Source organism: Morone saxatilis, unplaced genomic scaffold (assembly GCF_004916995.1).
Source record: "Morone saxatilis isolate NCDOM2014 unplaced genomic scaffold, NCSU_SB_2.0 Contig14, whole genome shotgun sequence".
In the NCBI taxonomy this organism is placed as follows: Eukaryota; Metazoa; Chordata; class Actinopteri; family Moronidae; genus Morone; species Morone saxatilis.
In genome coordinates, this window is record NW_023339696.1 from 17675663 (window position 1) to 17693067 (window position 17405).

At 38.1% G+C, this 17405-nt stretch overlaps 1 protein-coding gene across 5 annotated transcripts in view; it reads left to right on the forward strand.

Annotated features, from left to right (window-relative positions):
- Positions 1-17405, forward strand: part of mybpc2a (myosin binding protein Ca) — a 52551-nt gene that overhangs the window by 4783 nt on the left and 30363 nt on the right. For 2 of the 5 annotated variants that reach the window (XM_035654472.1, XM_035654473.1), the window contains exons 2-4: positions 9502-9537; positions 9731-9739; positions 9893-9913. In XM_035654472.1, the coding sequence (XP_035510365.1) occupies positions 9502-9537; positions 9731-9739; positions 9893-9913 (66 nt within the window). Of the gene's footprint in view, positions 1-9501; positions 9538-9730; positions 9740-9892; positions 9914-15083; positions 15102-17405 lie in introns of all 5 variants that reach the window. The other 3 variants (XM_035654474.1, XM_035654475.1, XM_035654471.1) reach the window with 2 other exon arrangements.

Below are 17405 nucleotides of genomic sequence, written 5' to 3' on the forward strand. Positions count from 1 at the left end.
ATGACGGTTACAGCGTGCATACAGACTAAATAACACAGGAATGTCAGCACCTTTAAAGGTTTATCAACTTGTCTCAGTGGGAGAAACATTATTACTGACCTTTTTCTTTGTAGAAAGGTCTTTGCAGAGCTCAGTGCATGCTTCTGAGATCAAGATGAAACAGAAAATAAAGCGTCATATAAATGTCGCTAAATATATCCGTTTAATAAAAAGGTAACAGAACAGTCATCTAGAGAATGAACCTGCAATTGAAGCAACAGTTTAGTGTGATCGTTTGGTCTACCAAATGTCAGAAAAAAGCAAAAGAATGCTATTACAATTCCCCAGAGCCAAAGGTGTGGTCATTAAAGTCCAACCAACAGTCCAATAATTAACAGCTAATCAGTATATTGATCTGGAAGGCTAAAAAAAACTGCATTTTGTCACATTTGAAAGGCTGTAAGTGGTCATGTTTTTAGCATTTTTGCTCATAAAATGACTTAAATGATTAACTCATTCTCAAAAAAATTGACAATGCTTAAATGTTTCTGCTCCACTTCTACTTCTTCTGCTTCTTTTCATTTTTTTTTATTAGACAGGACAAACAGAGGTGACGACATGCAGCAAAGGGCTTCGGGCCAGACTTGAACCCATGCTGCTGCGATAAGGACTTAGCCTTGGCACATGGAACGCGTTCTACCCAGTGACCTACAAGGGCAACCAGACCAAAAGCAAATAATACCATTTCAGTTAAGATCTATTATTAGCTAAAACAGTTTAATCCACGCAGGATAGAATAGACACGCTGGATGAGAATGATATATTTCTTGTGAAGCTAACACCTTCAACAACTCCTCAGGTTGAAGAGAAACAAAATCCTTTTAAAATATTTAAGATATTAAAAATGTTCCCTCCCCCACTTACTAACCGAAGCTCAGCAGCCAAAAACTAAAAGTAGGTCATCCAAATATGCAAACATCTCTCTTGCTCCATTCCTGGTCAGTGTATTTAAAACTGAGAGCTCTTAGGAAGCTCTCTGACACTTTTACTTGCAGGTGAAAGGCCACAGTCGGGTTGAAAAATGACATTTGGTGAATTTTAATCAACAGCTGTTAGAGGTAGTTCCTGTATAATGACTCAGTCTAAAGTGTACTGTAAAACAGAGTAAAATATAGCCTGGTATCTGGGTAAACCATCTATCTTCTGATATTTTTCTATTTGTAGCTTGTTTAAGTTATATTTTGTCTTACCTTATCTCTTCTCTTGTGTGTCAGGTTAGTGACGTGTTGATGTTGATGACCAAAGTAATCTGAATAAATTGTCTTTTTTTACAGACCTAAAAAATGCAAAACTAATCGGTACAATTCTCCTAACTGGATCTACATTTATAGTAAAATAATCAAACCACACCTCTGTGCTTTTTTATTTCTGATATGACAATTTCAACCATGACAGTTACTGGAATTACTGGAATATCTGACGCTGGTTTTACAACAACCATTACTAATCTGCATGTCAAGCTACTATTTAATCGTTACTCTGAATTTATCCCTTTACCTTCTCCTCCTACAAGGGGTGACGCACTGTTCAGAACATGATGCAGCTATATCAGTTCATCAAAACTGTCAAATTAACCTGGCAAATGATTGAGTGATAGGGAGAGCAGAGGCTTAAGTGTACCCCGATTCTGCCGACAGCATCACTCTCCATCCTCATCGTAAAATGTTGAAACTCCATCAGTCACGCTCTGCCCCCAGCGTGGATGCCAGCCAAGTGCCAATAATACCATTGATACTCATCCGCACATTCAGGTTTATAAATAGACTGTTTGAATATTAATCTTCTCTTTATTCTCTACTGCCAATTTTGATGTATATTTGAATAATATGCAAATACAAAAACACATTCGCAACATCGTGCGGTTTAAGTACAGTGGGCCACGTGTGATCATAATAATGGAATGAGTTGCTTTTAAAGTGGGATTAAGGTGCTTTTAAGGCGTTGAGGGATTCCTGTTGAATAGTGCTGGCAAATATGCATATAAATTAGAGTGGATTGCAGTTTTAGTTACTGAAAACATCATTCAGAAGCAGAGCTGCTCTTAACATAAGAGTAATCTGATTGGTTAAATTCAATCTGAATACGAGGAGGCAAAGACCCACAGTTTTCAGCTCTCGAGTTTGTTATTAAATTTCAAATTAAATTCCATAATTAAATTCTTTTTAATTGAACTCTAATATAATTGAACTTTAATTGAATATATATATGTTCAAATGTTTGAAAGCTTGCTCCAGAGAAATCAAAGATATTTTACAATCACGGTTGAGTTGCACTCCCCACTAATCTTGATATGAAGTGCCCCTTAAAAAAAAAAAAAAATAAATAAAAATATATATATATACATATATATATAAATATATATAGTTAAAAATATTTTATTATATTTTATTTTATTTTATTCTATGTCATACTGAAAAACAATCTTCCCGAGTTAAACTTTGAGTAAACTTTTATAGAATATAAGCACAGGCCGACACGCGTATGTGAGATGGTCTTTGCTTGATGTTGTGCGATCAGTTAAGCTGCGCAGATGTTGATTTCCTGTGTTGTTGAAACAGATGTACACATTTTTGCGCTATACCTTCATTCGAGTTTTCTGAGTCGCCATCTGCTGACAAATATAGCATCTAAAGGAAATATATGGCTCATGAACAGCACTAGTAATGCATGGATGTATTATGAGAAATACCCTGTAGTTCTTTGGCTTCGACTTTGAGATTTGACTCAAAGATTGTGCCACCGCAGCAGGTCAGACTTCAAGAAGTTACTTAAAACTGCAACCTGCGACTTGTTGGATCTGCATGAAACTACACTCTGACATGCAACGGTAACATGAGCTCATACTTTCACCTGTGACTGACACGCTTGTCCAGTGTAGAAGGGTGCAACTGTGGTGCTGTGTAAAAGGGCACCAGGCTGCATTAACAAACTATGAGCAGTGGGAATATGCTACCCCCAATTGGCGTTGTGCTCAGCCAGAGAGGAGAGCGCGTGGGCCTCAGTCTCTAGTTAACACGTCTGCTGTTGCCATAGCTCACGGTTGTAGACACGCTTAAGTGACTTAATGTATTCAGCAGTCCTCCAACATCAAGATCCAGTAGAAACAAAACTACTTAAGAGGTGCATTCCTCAGCAGCAGCAGCATTAGATGTATCAGTCTCTTAAAGAAAGACAGCTGCTCAGTATCTAGCATCAGAACGCACATTCAAACAAATGCATATGAGGAATTTGTGCCCTTTGTGGCTTTGTTCAGCGATGAGAGAGAAAGATTTCAAGATTCAAATGTTTGGCTTGGCCTGACTCCTTTGGCTTAACCGAGTGAACAAGCCGGAGACGTACGCAGCAAAGGAAGACAGGGAAATGTCAAGAGAGATTAACGAAGCACATTCCACAGAGGTTACCCTTCAAAAGCAAAACGGGAAGAGAGAGGAACAGAGAGAGAGAGAGAGAGAGTAGAGACGGTATGGAGGGTGAGCACAGCAATGTAACTCATTGTTTTTCAGTGTTATAAAGGGTGGTTGATGTTTTCCAGTGTGTGCTAAAATAGTCTATAAACAACATCATACAGGTTGCTGGTTCTCTTTGTAATAATCTCTGACATGCTATTAGTCAAATCCCCTTTGCGCATTTGTGGTGGTTGTAAATTTACTTTTTATCCAGTTTTAAGCCTAATTTTTGCGATACACTTTTTAGATCTTCATCTTTTTTAACTATGTATATCAACCGGATGAGGGATTTTAGTTATCGGACGTCTGGATCTTAATTTAGAGAAAGAGATATTTCCCTTAGGAGCTGGAAGAGACCAAAAACTGTGTTGAAAAGAGATTGAATATTGACTTCCATTCCTCAGGTGGACACAAAATTTACTCTAAATAAAAGATAATGTTGCTTTGTACCAGCTGGATGTGTAAATAAGGAAAGGTTCACCATATTAAGGTAAAGCACCAGTAGGATTTAGTTGCTTCTAGTGGTGTAGTTGCAAATTGCAACCATTTGAATACAACTCAGCCTTCCCGGTAACTATGGTGACAGGGCAAGACCCTATCTCGAACAAATGTCTGGTTTGTCCTTTCTGGGCTACTGTAGAAACATGGTGGTTCAACATGACGGACTTCATAGAAGGGGATCTGCTCCCTCTGTAGATGAAAATGTCTCATTCTAAAGTAACGAAAACACAACAATTGCATAATCAAACTGTAACAAACTTTATTCATTTTTGTAAATTAAATATGTATAACCTTGTAATCCAGTGCAATGTGGAACAATAAATGCCATTTAGTGGATGCTTATGTAGTAAGCACAATGTGGATTCAAGAATGCATACATCTTTTAGTAGCCGTGGCCAGAAACAAATCCCCAACCCAGGCAGTGTTAGTGCTCTGCTCTAGCCAATGAACACATACTTATTTCACACAGAAAAATTTCTGTGTTATTACTTAATCAGTTTATGGGCAGAGCAATATTGTAAGGCATGAAAGCCCTCAAGTTTAAAATGATATTAGCGATAAGCTTTTGGCAATAAAAATGGTCTATAATTACGGTGCACAGAGCACGTAATGTGTGTATTTAAAGGACGTATTGACAGTGACAGGGTCAGCGAAAACTGAGTAAATAAAATCCTCTTTCAACAAGCATCTCACATTATATTTGTTAAATATAAACGGTGTATATCCCATCTTCCCCCACTGAAGAACCCAATCCTCAGGCTCTTAATGTGAGGCTTCATGCCATCCTTGACCCCTGTTGGCCTGGCTCATTCTTCTTCTCTCTCTCCGTTTTAGTTTCTACCTCTTCCCTCTCCATCTTGCTTAACTCTTTTTTTTCCTTCAGAAGAAAGTGGAATTAGATTAAAGTAGGACAAAGAAGCGGAGGGACAAAAAAGTGCTGAGAGTAGGGATTTGCATTAAGTGAAAAGGAAGAAGAAATGGAGACCGCAAGAGACATTATCCATTTAACAGATACCTGGAAGACAGGGAAGCAGACGGCTGTAGAGTGAAATTATCTAGGCCAGAGAGGGCCGTCGATGAAGCGTGGACGGTAATGAGAGTGGAGATGGATCCATGCAGACAGAGCGTCCATCAGCTGTGCATTAGCGCCAAGGGTTCAAGGGTCACAGTTGTCCTGGATGTGACTTAGTGGCTTGCTCACAGCTTTGCCAGCACAGACAGGCCTGTGATAGAAGAGCTGACAGCAAACAGAGAGAGAGGACCTCTTAAAGTGGGCTGAAGGAGAAACAGGTCACTTATGGATTATTAGAGAAAAATACATTTTTTTAAAAGCTGCACTAGGCAAGATTTTTTTTGTAAAATTACACCCATCTTATCAGCTTAAATCACAAAGTGGAGCTACAGTAGAGAACCACGTCACACCTTCACTAATTGAGATGCTCCAGATTTGCCATGTAATTAAATATGAGTGTATGGAAGTGATGAAATTTAAAACTTTCAGCCCTTTTTTTCACCCCTATAATAGCTTCCCATTGTTTCCATTCTGGTCATTTGTGTTAACATTCAGGTTCCCGAGAGGATGAGTCGTACAGACTTGACCTGGTGATCCCCTGACCTTTCCTCTAGCACCACTCACAGATATATATCGCAGCAAATATATATCTTGAAAATGAATGGATTGCTGTAAAATTTGGTGCAGACATCCATGGTGACCAGGGGATCAATCCTAATTACTTTGGCAATCCCCAGACCTTTCCTCTAGCACTACCAGAAGGTCAAAATGTTCACTCATTCAGTGAAATATCTCGATTTCTTCTTGGTGGATTGTCTCAAAATGTGATACAGACATTCATGGTTCCCAGATGATGAGTCATGAGGTTGACATTTGTGGTCTTGATTGAAGTAAAGTAAAAATAGCAATACCACTCTGTAAAAAATGTAAAAGTCCTGCATTCAAAATCTAAACATACCACTAAGGATTTTTAACTGGTTATGAAATCTCAATTTAAAATTGATGACACTACCGCTTCTGTCCACAGGGGCCGCCAGAATCAACACAAAATTAACGTTTCATGTAGGACCTTTAAGTAAAAGCATGTAAATATTAGCAATAAAATATACTTAAAGAGCCAAAAATAAAAACACTTAATATGGAGAATGGAATAACATGTATTGTCAGAATAATATATTATATTATTTTATTATTTAAAACTATGGTTGCATTAATGTGTAAATAACAAATGTTGCAGGTGGTGGGGGGAGCTATTTTTAACTACTTTATATACTGCTGGGTAGTTTAATCTATAATAATATAATCATATTCTATTCATTGATATATATTTTTATTAATAACCTGAATCTGCAAATAAAGTAGTAACTAAAGCTGTCAAATAAATGCAGTGTGGGAAATGTACAATATTTGCATCCAAAATGTGACGTAGCACAAAGTGGAAATACTACTATATTAGTAATGCACAAGTACCTCAAAAAAAGGCAATTAAGTATAGTAGTTGAGTAAATGTCCTTACTTCGTTTCACTGCTGGAAATGTCTCAACAATTACTGGATGGATGATCATGAAATCTGATACAGACGTTCACGCCTCCCTCAGGATGAATTGCAGTCACTTTAATGATCCCCTGACTTTTCATGTATCTCCTTCATCAGGTCAAATATTAATTATGGCCAAATGCTAACACTAATGACATTCCCATCAGCCTGAGTTGTAAAAATCCTACACTAGTCCTGTTCAGTGCTGATTAGCAAATGTACTAAAAGCCCAAACAGGCCAGTGGACTTTCCAAACGTGAAACAACAAAAGCACCCAAAGCATGTCGTTTTCAGCATATTAACTAATGAGCACAGACAGTAACTTTCTTTTAAACAGCGGAGAACAACTGCTCTGTTCAGAGATGAAGATGGACTCACCGTTGTTTGACTTTTTACCTCTTTTATCCCTTTGCAGTCCTTTTATAACATACATAACATAAGTGTTCGGTGTGCCTTTTACATCACATCCCGTCCTTGTTATTTCTGGATATTCAAATTCATTTTTTTCAAACACTTACCTCTCATTGCCACTTGGAACTGCCAACATAAAATGTGCCTTGAACAGCTTTAAGTATTTTGTCTGTGTGGTATTTTTGATGTTGTGTAATAATTTGCATTTTTTGTTCTCCGGTCATCTGCATAAAATCTTTCACCTGGGACTTACAGAAAAAGTCTAAAGCATTTGCAAGAGACCCAACACATTGTAAACTATTTACATGGGGGGAAAAAGGCAATACTGAGCAGTGAAAAGCTTATTTGGAATCTGGATAACATGTATAATCATCTGTAGAGAAGGTGGCAGTGACACTGATGGTTTAAAAAATATTTTGTTGAAACTTGATTTACTGCACACAGAATGTTACAGGAAGTAATACAGGAAAATATGCAGTGATTGCTGAAAATCTTCCTCTTTGCAGTGAGACAGCACGCCGCCACAGGGTAAAAAGATCTTATAGCTTACGTTTGTTATAGCCAGTCTATGATGTTTTATTTTTTTTAAAGTCATGATGTAAAGAAAAAGTTTGTCAGTTGGAATATAAATTAGGCTATTTTTTACCACTTCTCAGAAATTAGCAAGTCTAATCTCTTCTACTCTTCAAGGTGTTTTCCCCAGTTTATCGTGTGACCAAAATATTTGTTTTATTCATCTACTGTTTCAGAGAGCTTGCACTAATTTTTGAGACTGCAGGATTTTGCATCAGACACAGTGACAGCTTTAAAACGGTTTTAAATTCCACACCACATATACCATTCCTGAGGTTGAAGTCAGTGAATTCTGAGTCTCTGACTTTCTCTCAAATCTTGATGCTGGTGAACCAAAACTCTCATTTGAGATCTTATATTGATGTGCAGCCGCTCCACTGACAATAAATGAAGCTCTAACTGAGTATTCATACAATGACAATTGGGACTTTTATATCTAAACAAGCTTAATATAACCCGTTTATGACATTTATTCAACACCCCAGTTGTCTCTCAGGGTGACGGCTGTTTCTCAGAAACAAACCCTCCTCCTTTCTTCAGCTATGTCATGATGAGTCAGAGATCAAATCCTGCTTGTAAACACATTAAGGTAAAACAGGCATTAAAAACTAAGTAATTTAAAATTCGGTCACCGACTTCCCTCTGATTTACAGTAGTGGGGCGGGGTAGATGCTTCAGCAAGAACCTAAAGAAAGTTTTTACTGCCTGGTGCATCACGGATCCCCTCTTGGATTGAATTGCTGAGAGCGGCATTAACAGATTGCTGCCTGAAAAACAAACCTTATCCAAAATAGAAGTGTTGCCCCCCCACCAGTATGCCAGACATAGTGTGCCAGCCTTGAGCACACGCAGAGTGCCAAGGCCGAACCTTGATATCTTAGAGCCACTGTTAAGTAGACTCATGGGACACTTGCTCTGCAGTGCCAGTTGTGGCTTGTTGTTGGTGGTTTGGAGAGATGATAGCTGTCAAGATGATGTCCTCATTCAATTCTATGGCTTGGCCCTTTAATGCGCTTTGCTAGCTCAACAGTACCTCCCTGGCAGAGTAAGGCACTGAAACCGTTTTTAACATTTAAACAGGGCCCTAATGATGGCACAGACCTGTGAAATTATTGAGTAGATGGTTAAGATGTGAATGCTGCCAAAGTTGAATTATTACTGTGCAGCTGTGTGCTTTAGTTTGTCTGGCAGACAGAAACTCCTGCCTAATCTGCCATCTCATTAGATACCCTTGAGCTTCTAAAGTAACCTAGATCTGGGATCCTGGAACTTTGATGTACTTATCCTATCAAAAGCATTTTTGTCTTGAGGCCGCCCCTTTCAGAATTTTTTAAGCCCAATTATTCCTCATGATCTCTGAAAAATGTACTTATATTTATCTCAGCCTCATGTTTCTGTAAACCATGCCTCATTTGAATCGTACACTATTCCCCTGTTGAAATCCAATATTCCCTCTTTTGCCAGAGGCAAACCCTACAGAAATCAAGAAGAGGTGCATAAAGCAAGGTTGCCTGAACGTAGTTTCCCTGTGCGGATACTTGTGAATGTGTGTTTATGTTATTAAAATGAAACTGTTTATTTAAAAGTGTATATTTTGTGCAGCTTTGTATATTTATAAAGGAGGGTTGTACAGCAGTGTTTATCAGTGTGGTTCCTCAGATTAACTGAAAGCATCCGTGTACACATTGCAGGATGCACATATATGTATGTATGTATGTTTCTATACATATATACATATATGTATACATGATGTATAGCATTGCAGATTACAGAGCAGTGAACAAGTGCCCCCAGTGATGTATAGAAATTATTATTAGTTAGTGTCTCCTGGGGATTCAGATCACAAGATCCTGCTCTTTAAACAGTTTACTGAGTCTCACCTCTGAAAGCCGTGACTATCCAAATGCTGTGCTGCTGGTGTTGTATGATATGAAGTAATGAGGATTTACAAATTAATTTACATAATTGTTGTTTAATTGCAGCAGCCAAGGGCGATAAGGCTGTAGCAGCCCCTGCTGGTAAGTGCCTTCATGACATCTAATCTGAGCCCACAAGCTGTGCTCCAGAAATCCAATTTATTTTTGAGTTACGCATACAGTAATCAGCTATTATACAGTTAAACTGAAAAACAAATATTTTAATAAAAGCGTCTCATGAAGTTTGTTTAATTTTTTTTCTAATAAATTTTTTTCCCCTTTCTCTCTTTTTCAGACAAGAAGGGTAAGCAAAGCACACTGCATTCAGTGTTTTGTCTGTGTGCCCCATAGACATAACTGTCTATAGATCATCCCCATCATCATCCTCACCATCATCTTCATCACTGCCATCTTCATCTTCATCCACAAAATAATGTTTGTCTTTCCCCTCATTCAGAGAAGCCAGCAGAGGAGGAGGGTAAGACTTGCAGATGAAACAAACACAGAAACAGTGAACTTCTGTGGTGATAGGACTGAGTGTGGAGATGCATGACGCTATATTATATTATATACATACATACATAATATTCTTTTATTAGCACTGAGAACATGTTATGAGTTTATTTTTAGCACCAGAGATGCTAATTAAATTATGTGTTAGGAGCAAAATAGAAGGTGTTTAATTTATGGGTCACACGGTATGTATAAGTGCCTGTTTGTATTTGACTTTCCTATTTTAGCTTGGGTATACTTGAATCTGCAAATGCATACTGCACATGCAAATTAATTTCACATTTGTCCTTCAGCTACCATTGTAAAAGTGTCTTGTTAGCACTGCTAGCATTCCTCTTTTAAACCTTATGGGTGCTGACTACAGCTGAAGGCTTTGGCCGATGCAGTTACAGTTTTAAAAAGTTGCTCATCACATTGGGACGACATGGTATAGCCACCTATTCATACCCACCTTTTAAGTTTGCCATGACGCTTTAAGAGCAAAATTAAAGTTTGCTTCAAATTTAAAAGTGAAAAACTGATTTGATTTAAATCCTTCTTGGAGGAAAAATCAGCTGTAATCTAATCGTGTTACAGAAAAATCTGACTGCATCATCGGTAATAGTACAAAAACAACATTATCTTTCTTCTACAGTCTCTTTGCAGCCTTATTTTGTGATATTTTTAAACAGTCACACAGTGAGAATAACCACTCACTCCACAGACTTGGTAGACCACAATGCAACGCAGTGACAAGACTTGTTTTTAGAGCAAAGGGCACAGGTCTTCATTAGAACTGAGCTCAAGCAGGCTTCATCATTAGACAGCTGCTTACTGTCACAAGCTATGATGGCAAAAAAAACACAAACATGGAAGACAAAGTCGTCTCTTCAGACTATTTGTTATACAATTTTGTTCTGTAACGACATTTTTTAAAGCTGGAGTGTGACACAGGTTCACACAATGCTGATTAAGCCTATCACCGAGCACCAGTATTGATGTGTTTTACATCAACCAGCAAAGCCAGCGTTTTAAATCAATCATTTTAAATTTTGTTTCATTGGCAAACAGTTGTATGTGTTTTAGTTTGTTTCCTTGGATTTTCTGTTGGGATAAGGACTCATTCATTGTTAGTTTAACTGTGGGGGTTTGTATGGAACAATGACTGTGTGGTGGACTCTTGTGTTTTCCTGTGTAATAACTCTCACTGCCAAATCAATGTCCAAGCTATCTAAACTGTGACGTCCCCTTCATATAAAAATCTATTTGGAAACACTTAAGGATTAATTTTAAAATAATTTCCTGGAAAGTTCCTCGGAGAAACTATGGAATTTGGTGCTTATTTGGTAGAACTGAACACTGTAGATTTAGTGTACAATTAGCATGCTCCCAATTGATTAATTGAAATTAATTGAGTTGGCTTAACATGCAAAAATTTCAACTTTCTCCTCAGACAAGAATGCATTTCAGCATAATACAGTATGAAGAATAAGGTTTCCAATAATGAATCACTAATGAATGAATAGTCTATTTAAAGCTATTTCATAAGCCATAATGGATATATTTTTTAATCTGTTATCTAATAACAATGTGAAAACAATGTGACAATGCAGAAGGGGTCGCTCATAGTGATAAATCTACAGAGAGTTATCACCTGAATCTACAGCTACCCTCGGCTTTATAGTGAGTTTCAGCTCATTGTATGCTATAAAAACACACTGTTCATGACCTGCTCAGCAGCAAACTGCGGACAGACATGCATAGAACCTAACTGGTGAACACAGTGGAACATTTTAAAGTTAAAGAGCCAGATATTTCCCTCAGGAGTTGGTGGAAACCAAAACAGAGCTAAAACAGATTGAATATTGGACTTACATTTAGGTGGTCAGAAACACAACTCCAAATGAAGGATAATGTTGCTCTGTAACTGCTGGATGTGTAAATAAGCAACTGTTTGATTCACCATCTCAATGGTGTGATTATAGCTTGTTTCTGCTGCTCACAAGAGGCCAAAAAAAGCAGTTATTGCAGGTAAAATCGACAGTTTAAACAAAATCTGTAACTAATGCTGCATTCACATGGAACCAGGCAGACTCCATCAGAATTCACCATGAAACAGCTTTCTCTCATTTCCCCTAAAATTAGTACCAAACTACATAGTCTTTCCAGGAAACTCCTAGGAAACTATGCCATTAAGACATTAATAGACCTAAAAAATAACGATTTATTTAATAATCAATTATTATAATCTTAAAATAGTCTGATGCAGTGATATACATACAGCAGCTCCACTGATCCTACACTCAGTGGGATATAGTAGAACTAATATGGAAATACGGGCTAGTTTTATGTGAAATTTACCAGTAATTTGTTGTTCTCTGATCTTTTGTTTTGTGTCTCTGATTGTCACTGCGGCTACACTTTATGATCAGTTAGTCAATGTCAAGATGATACGTGATATAAGATGTTTTGTATGTGCGAGAAAGAAGACTGAGATAGATTCAGAATGGCAGATTGCTCCTCTCATTTCAGTTCGGCATGTGCCTGAAAATCCTGACCTTTCATTTCCAATCCATAGTTGAGGGTAACACATTCAGCTAAATGTGTGAAATAATTGTGTGTGGGTGTAGTAGGCCACAGCAGAGTAGCTACATGATATGTGAGATGTGTGTACTGTATTTATGTATGGATCAGGTAGAATCATGTACTGTGCTGCAGCATTGCACAGTTTTATTTGTAAAGCACAAGCATACATCTTAATGGAGATTTTGTCTGCTAGCAGCACGTATGTATTAATGAGTAATGAGTCCCCTGAGAGTAAAACATACTTATTTATGAATGTATACAGGTTTTAGTTCACCTTGTTGGATCAAATGTCAATTCATGCTGTGGAGCAACTTTAATAGAGAGTACAAGCCAGAAAGTTGTACAGTACATGCGTTTCTGTGAGTGTCCACGTGTGTGTGTATTTCAGTGTGTATGTGCAGTCGCTATCATTCGTGATTAATTATTGCATAAACTTTCTGTGGCTCGCTGAGAGTGATTAAATGTGTGTGGCTGCAGATGCAATGACAAAGTAGAGCAGTGAGTAATACTAATACTGCAGCTCATTTTGGCTCAGTCGCTGTCTTTAAAGGGGAACACTGGCCAACCTACAGTAATATCCCAAAATAATTTATTATAAACAATGTAACATTGACCAGAAAGAACATTGATGACACAACTTTAAAAATGATAGCATTATCCTGGAGGATCCTGTGAACAATATTCACGTTTCTCGGCCTCATTTCTTTGCCCCTGTTACCCTGTTTGTGTTTTCAGGCGTGCTGGTATGGACGGAGATTGTTTCTGAAAAGGTGCTAAAGTGCTCATCTGGACGGAGATCCAGTAGTGTGGATGTAGCCTTAGTCCGTTCTTAACTCCCTGACCTTTTTCTTTAACCTGCCATAGTTTATTCACAGCTCCTGTGACACTGAAGTCCTAAAGGCCTTTAAGGGGAAATACACTGATTTTCAATATTTATTTGTGTTTCCGGGTGTTGGGGGGGAGTACTGCTGCATATGTGCCGAGAAAGTTGTATAACACCTTGCGTGTCTCCTGAAGGAGCTGAAGTCTGATAAATGTCAGGGACCTTTATAGCCCCCTCCAAATCTCTGCTTGAGGCTAGCAGCTTGAGGCTACATTAGCTGCTACCACCATAACACACCTGAATCTCTGACTGAACTGTCAGTGTTGAATTGTGGGTAAAGTAGGCATCAAGATTTGACAAGGATGAGAAGAATGTGCTGGATCAATTATAAATCTAGATAAATAAAGCATAGCAGTGTCATTTTACACACACTCACAAACCCCTGTTTTTGGCCCTGAAACTTTTTTTTAAATTATTATTTGATGATTAAAGGGTCATTTTGGTATTTTTCAATCTGGACCTTATTTTCCCATGTTTTTGTGTCAAACTGACTAATGAGGACAACAAGTTCTGATTTTGGTCCAGTATTGAGTGAGAGCACTGAAGGCTGCAGCTGCAAAACAGGATACTGTGTAATCCTTATAGGCAATTGTGCACTGTCCAAATAAATCCATCAAAAGTGCATGTTTATGCCACTGACCAGCTCAGATTGTCATTATAAGTGTTTGGATTACAGAAAAGATTCCTACAGAGAAATTAAACGTTTTCTGTACCTTTCACTTGATCCGGTCTGTGTAAAGTAAGAAGTCTCATTTTGAAATCTCGTCTGTGGGCATCGGGTCACATCACCCACAGGAACACCACCAGTCTCCAGAGCTTTGCAGCCTTTCAGCAGCTGTTTTATCCTCCTCCTCTTCCTGGAACAAGTCACCTCCTCCTCATCTTCCTGGAACGAGTCACCTCTCCCGAGATTCCAGAACGAGACCCCCCCTGAGTGAGACTTGGTTAGACACGCAGAGGATCAAGCAAAAGCAACAGAAACCTTTTAATTTCTCTGGAGGGTCATGTTGTCAGAGCCGGTCAGTAGCAAAAACAAGCACTTTTAATGGATTTAATTTGATGGTGTGCAATTGCCCATAAGGATCACACTGTAGCCCGTTTTATGGCTGCAGGCTGAAGCGCTCTCACTCGGTACTGGACCAAATTCAAACCTTATGACCATATGATTTGGATCCGGCCTGACTCGGGTCACAGATCAAATATCTGATACTAAGAACCAAGTGGAGCCATTAAGAGTCAGTGCCGTAGTCCAAAGAGAACAGTAACTTTGCACGGCATGAAAAAACATTATCAAACGTTGCAAATTATACACATTTGTAACAGGAAAAGCACATCATTTGGAGTGACTCCAGGGGGTCATTATTTTTTAAAATTTTCAAAACCGCTGCCGTTCCCCTTTACATTATTATGTCACGTTCAGTGGCAGATATGCAGCCTGCAGCAGAGGCTACTGGCTAAATAGTTTGTGTGTGTGTGTGCTCATTGAGGCTTTTCTCATCTTTTAAATTGAACACTTTGAGTTATCTCGAGCCATGGCTGACTCATGAAGCTAAACGTTATTCCATCGTACTGCACGTGTGTGTTTATGTACAGTATGCATATGAAATGCTTACAGTACATTAGATCTGCATTACCACTCATTTGCTCCAGTTCATCTGCTTAACCTGTGCTTATTCTTCATTAACAGATGATCAACCTTCTGTAGGTAAGCGCTTTGCTTTGTCATTAGTGTTTGTCTGTTTAAGTGTTTGTATGTATGTGTGTGTGTGTGTGTGTGTGGTGTGTGGTGTGTGTGTGTGTGTGTGTGTTCAGTTCCAGCTTGTCTGAAGATATTGTCTCAGTGAATAGGCTTATACATTGTCTTTAATCCGATCTTTGATGAACAGCTTTTTCATTCATAATCACACACAGACACACATCTGTGCAGTCTGAGGAGACCAGAGCAGTACTGTGGGAAGTGATTTAACCCTTCATTATCCACAAGACTAATTTCCATGTACCAACTGTTTCTTTTCCATTCAGCGAACAATGAGCCTAGGGATGGTAAGGAAAAGACACAAACACACTATTTCCCCAGCCTGCCTGTGCGTTCTGTTTTTGTGCCTGGGTATCTGATACTGAAAGTGTTCCTCCCAGAAGCCTGGGATTGCTCTGGTGATGGCCATCATTGGTGCTTTAGATCAAAGGTTTTCACTCAGCAGATAAGGATTTCTGGACATTGAGTATAACAATAATACATTTATTTATGCATCAAACAAAAGTGACAAAGTGCCTCACAGCAGATAGATAAAGGAAAGTTTAAAAAAAGAGGATGAAAACAATGCATAGACACTTAAAAGCAACTCAAGTCACAGGAAATTCATAAAAAAAAAACTGTCAGATGAAACAAGCTGACGGTAAAATAAGTAAATAAAATACAGCTATAACAGAGAAGTTTATGACAGCGTCTTGCAATAAAAACACACTTTCGAAGTGATTAAAAGTAGTGGTTAGATTGCTTCCACCAAAGCATCCGAGAGAGCATTTGAGAGTGTTTCAATGTGAAGTGAACTTGACTCTGAAATGAACTGATGAGGTCTGGTTTATGAAAATTGATATATCCTTATGCTAGGTATATATCATATGTGTGTGTGATATGTGGATGTACTACAATATACTACTGCTGAATAATATTACCGGTAATGCAGTTGTTCATTTCCGTATATGTTGTATACACGAGATAGAAGGAATTTCAGACACTCAGCGTTATATCTGGTGATGCTCTGATGATAAATTGATGAAATACTGAATAAGTAATCACTGTGAAATTAGAGTACTATACATTCTATGTATAGTAGTATATTTTATGGATGGAATGAATAGATATGTTACTATTTTAATGCAGTAATATCTAGTCTGGGATAGAATATTTGATATCGCCTTATTCTACGGGTCCATAAATTCATAATTATTTCCTAAAAACTCTCTAGAAAGGTTCGTGGAGAGAACTATGTCATTTGGCACTAATTATATGATAGATAATGTTCAATTGGTAAACAACCAAATAATCAGTTCCAATTGAATGCTAAGCTATGCAATTAAAAAAATATATTAAGAAAATATATTAAGAATATAGTTCTGATCTGATCTGATGCCCCCATCTGCAAAATTACATCATTTTGTTGTTTTCATTTTACGTATTTCCCTCCAAACGTATTTACTGTTGCAAATTATTTGTATATAAACGTAATGTCTATGAAACAGGGCTGGACAATGCTAAGTTTAAGGTTTGGTTAGGTTTTTGGCAACAACTTAGATTTAGGTAAAGATTATGGTTTGGGATCAAGTAAGTCTTTTGTTAAGGTTAGGGCACCCTCACTGTCATGGTTAATAACCAGATTAAGAGATTGAGATTAGGGAACAATCGTGGTCATGGTAAAAAAAGAAAACAATGTTGACTGTCCGTAATAAATGGGAAACGAACAGAAGTCTCCTGTGTTAATTCTGACATTTTGTTGTCTATCCAACCCGACTTCCTCCTGATGTGAACTTTGTCTCCAATAATTTCACCTGACTTCTGCTTTTTTGCACAATGGCCAAGAATCAGAATTCCTACAGTTGTTAAAGGGCTTTGCCACCTGAATAAAAAAATTTGGGGGCTTTTTCTGAAATTCTGTTGTTCTTCTTAGCAGGACAGTCTCAAACTAAACTAATCTAAAGTCGAGTTTTCCTAAAATTAGTAACCAAATGACATAGTTCTTTCGAGGAAAGTTTGGAAATTATGAGGAAATAACATGCCCGTAAAATAAAGTGTTACTGAATATTCTGATGTGGGTTGTGTTCATTGTCCGAAGTGTGTGTAGGGTCTGTAGGGGGTTTTCAGTCAATTAGGCCCTGCGGGCTATTGTACAACATCCGAAACTGCCATTCCCAGAGCCAAGGACAGTGTCTGGAGTTAATTTCACTGAGCAACCCTCATCCCAAACACAGCAAGTGTCCAGTGTAACAGAGTAGGAGTGTAAACATTCAA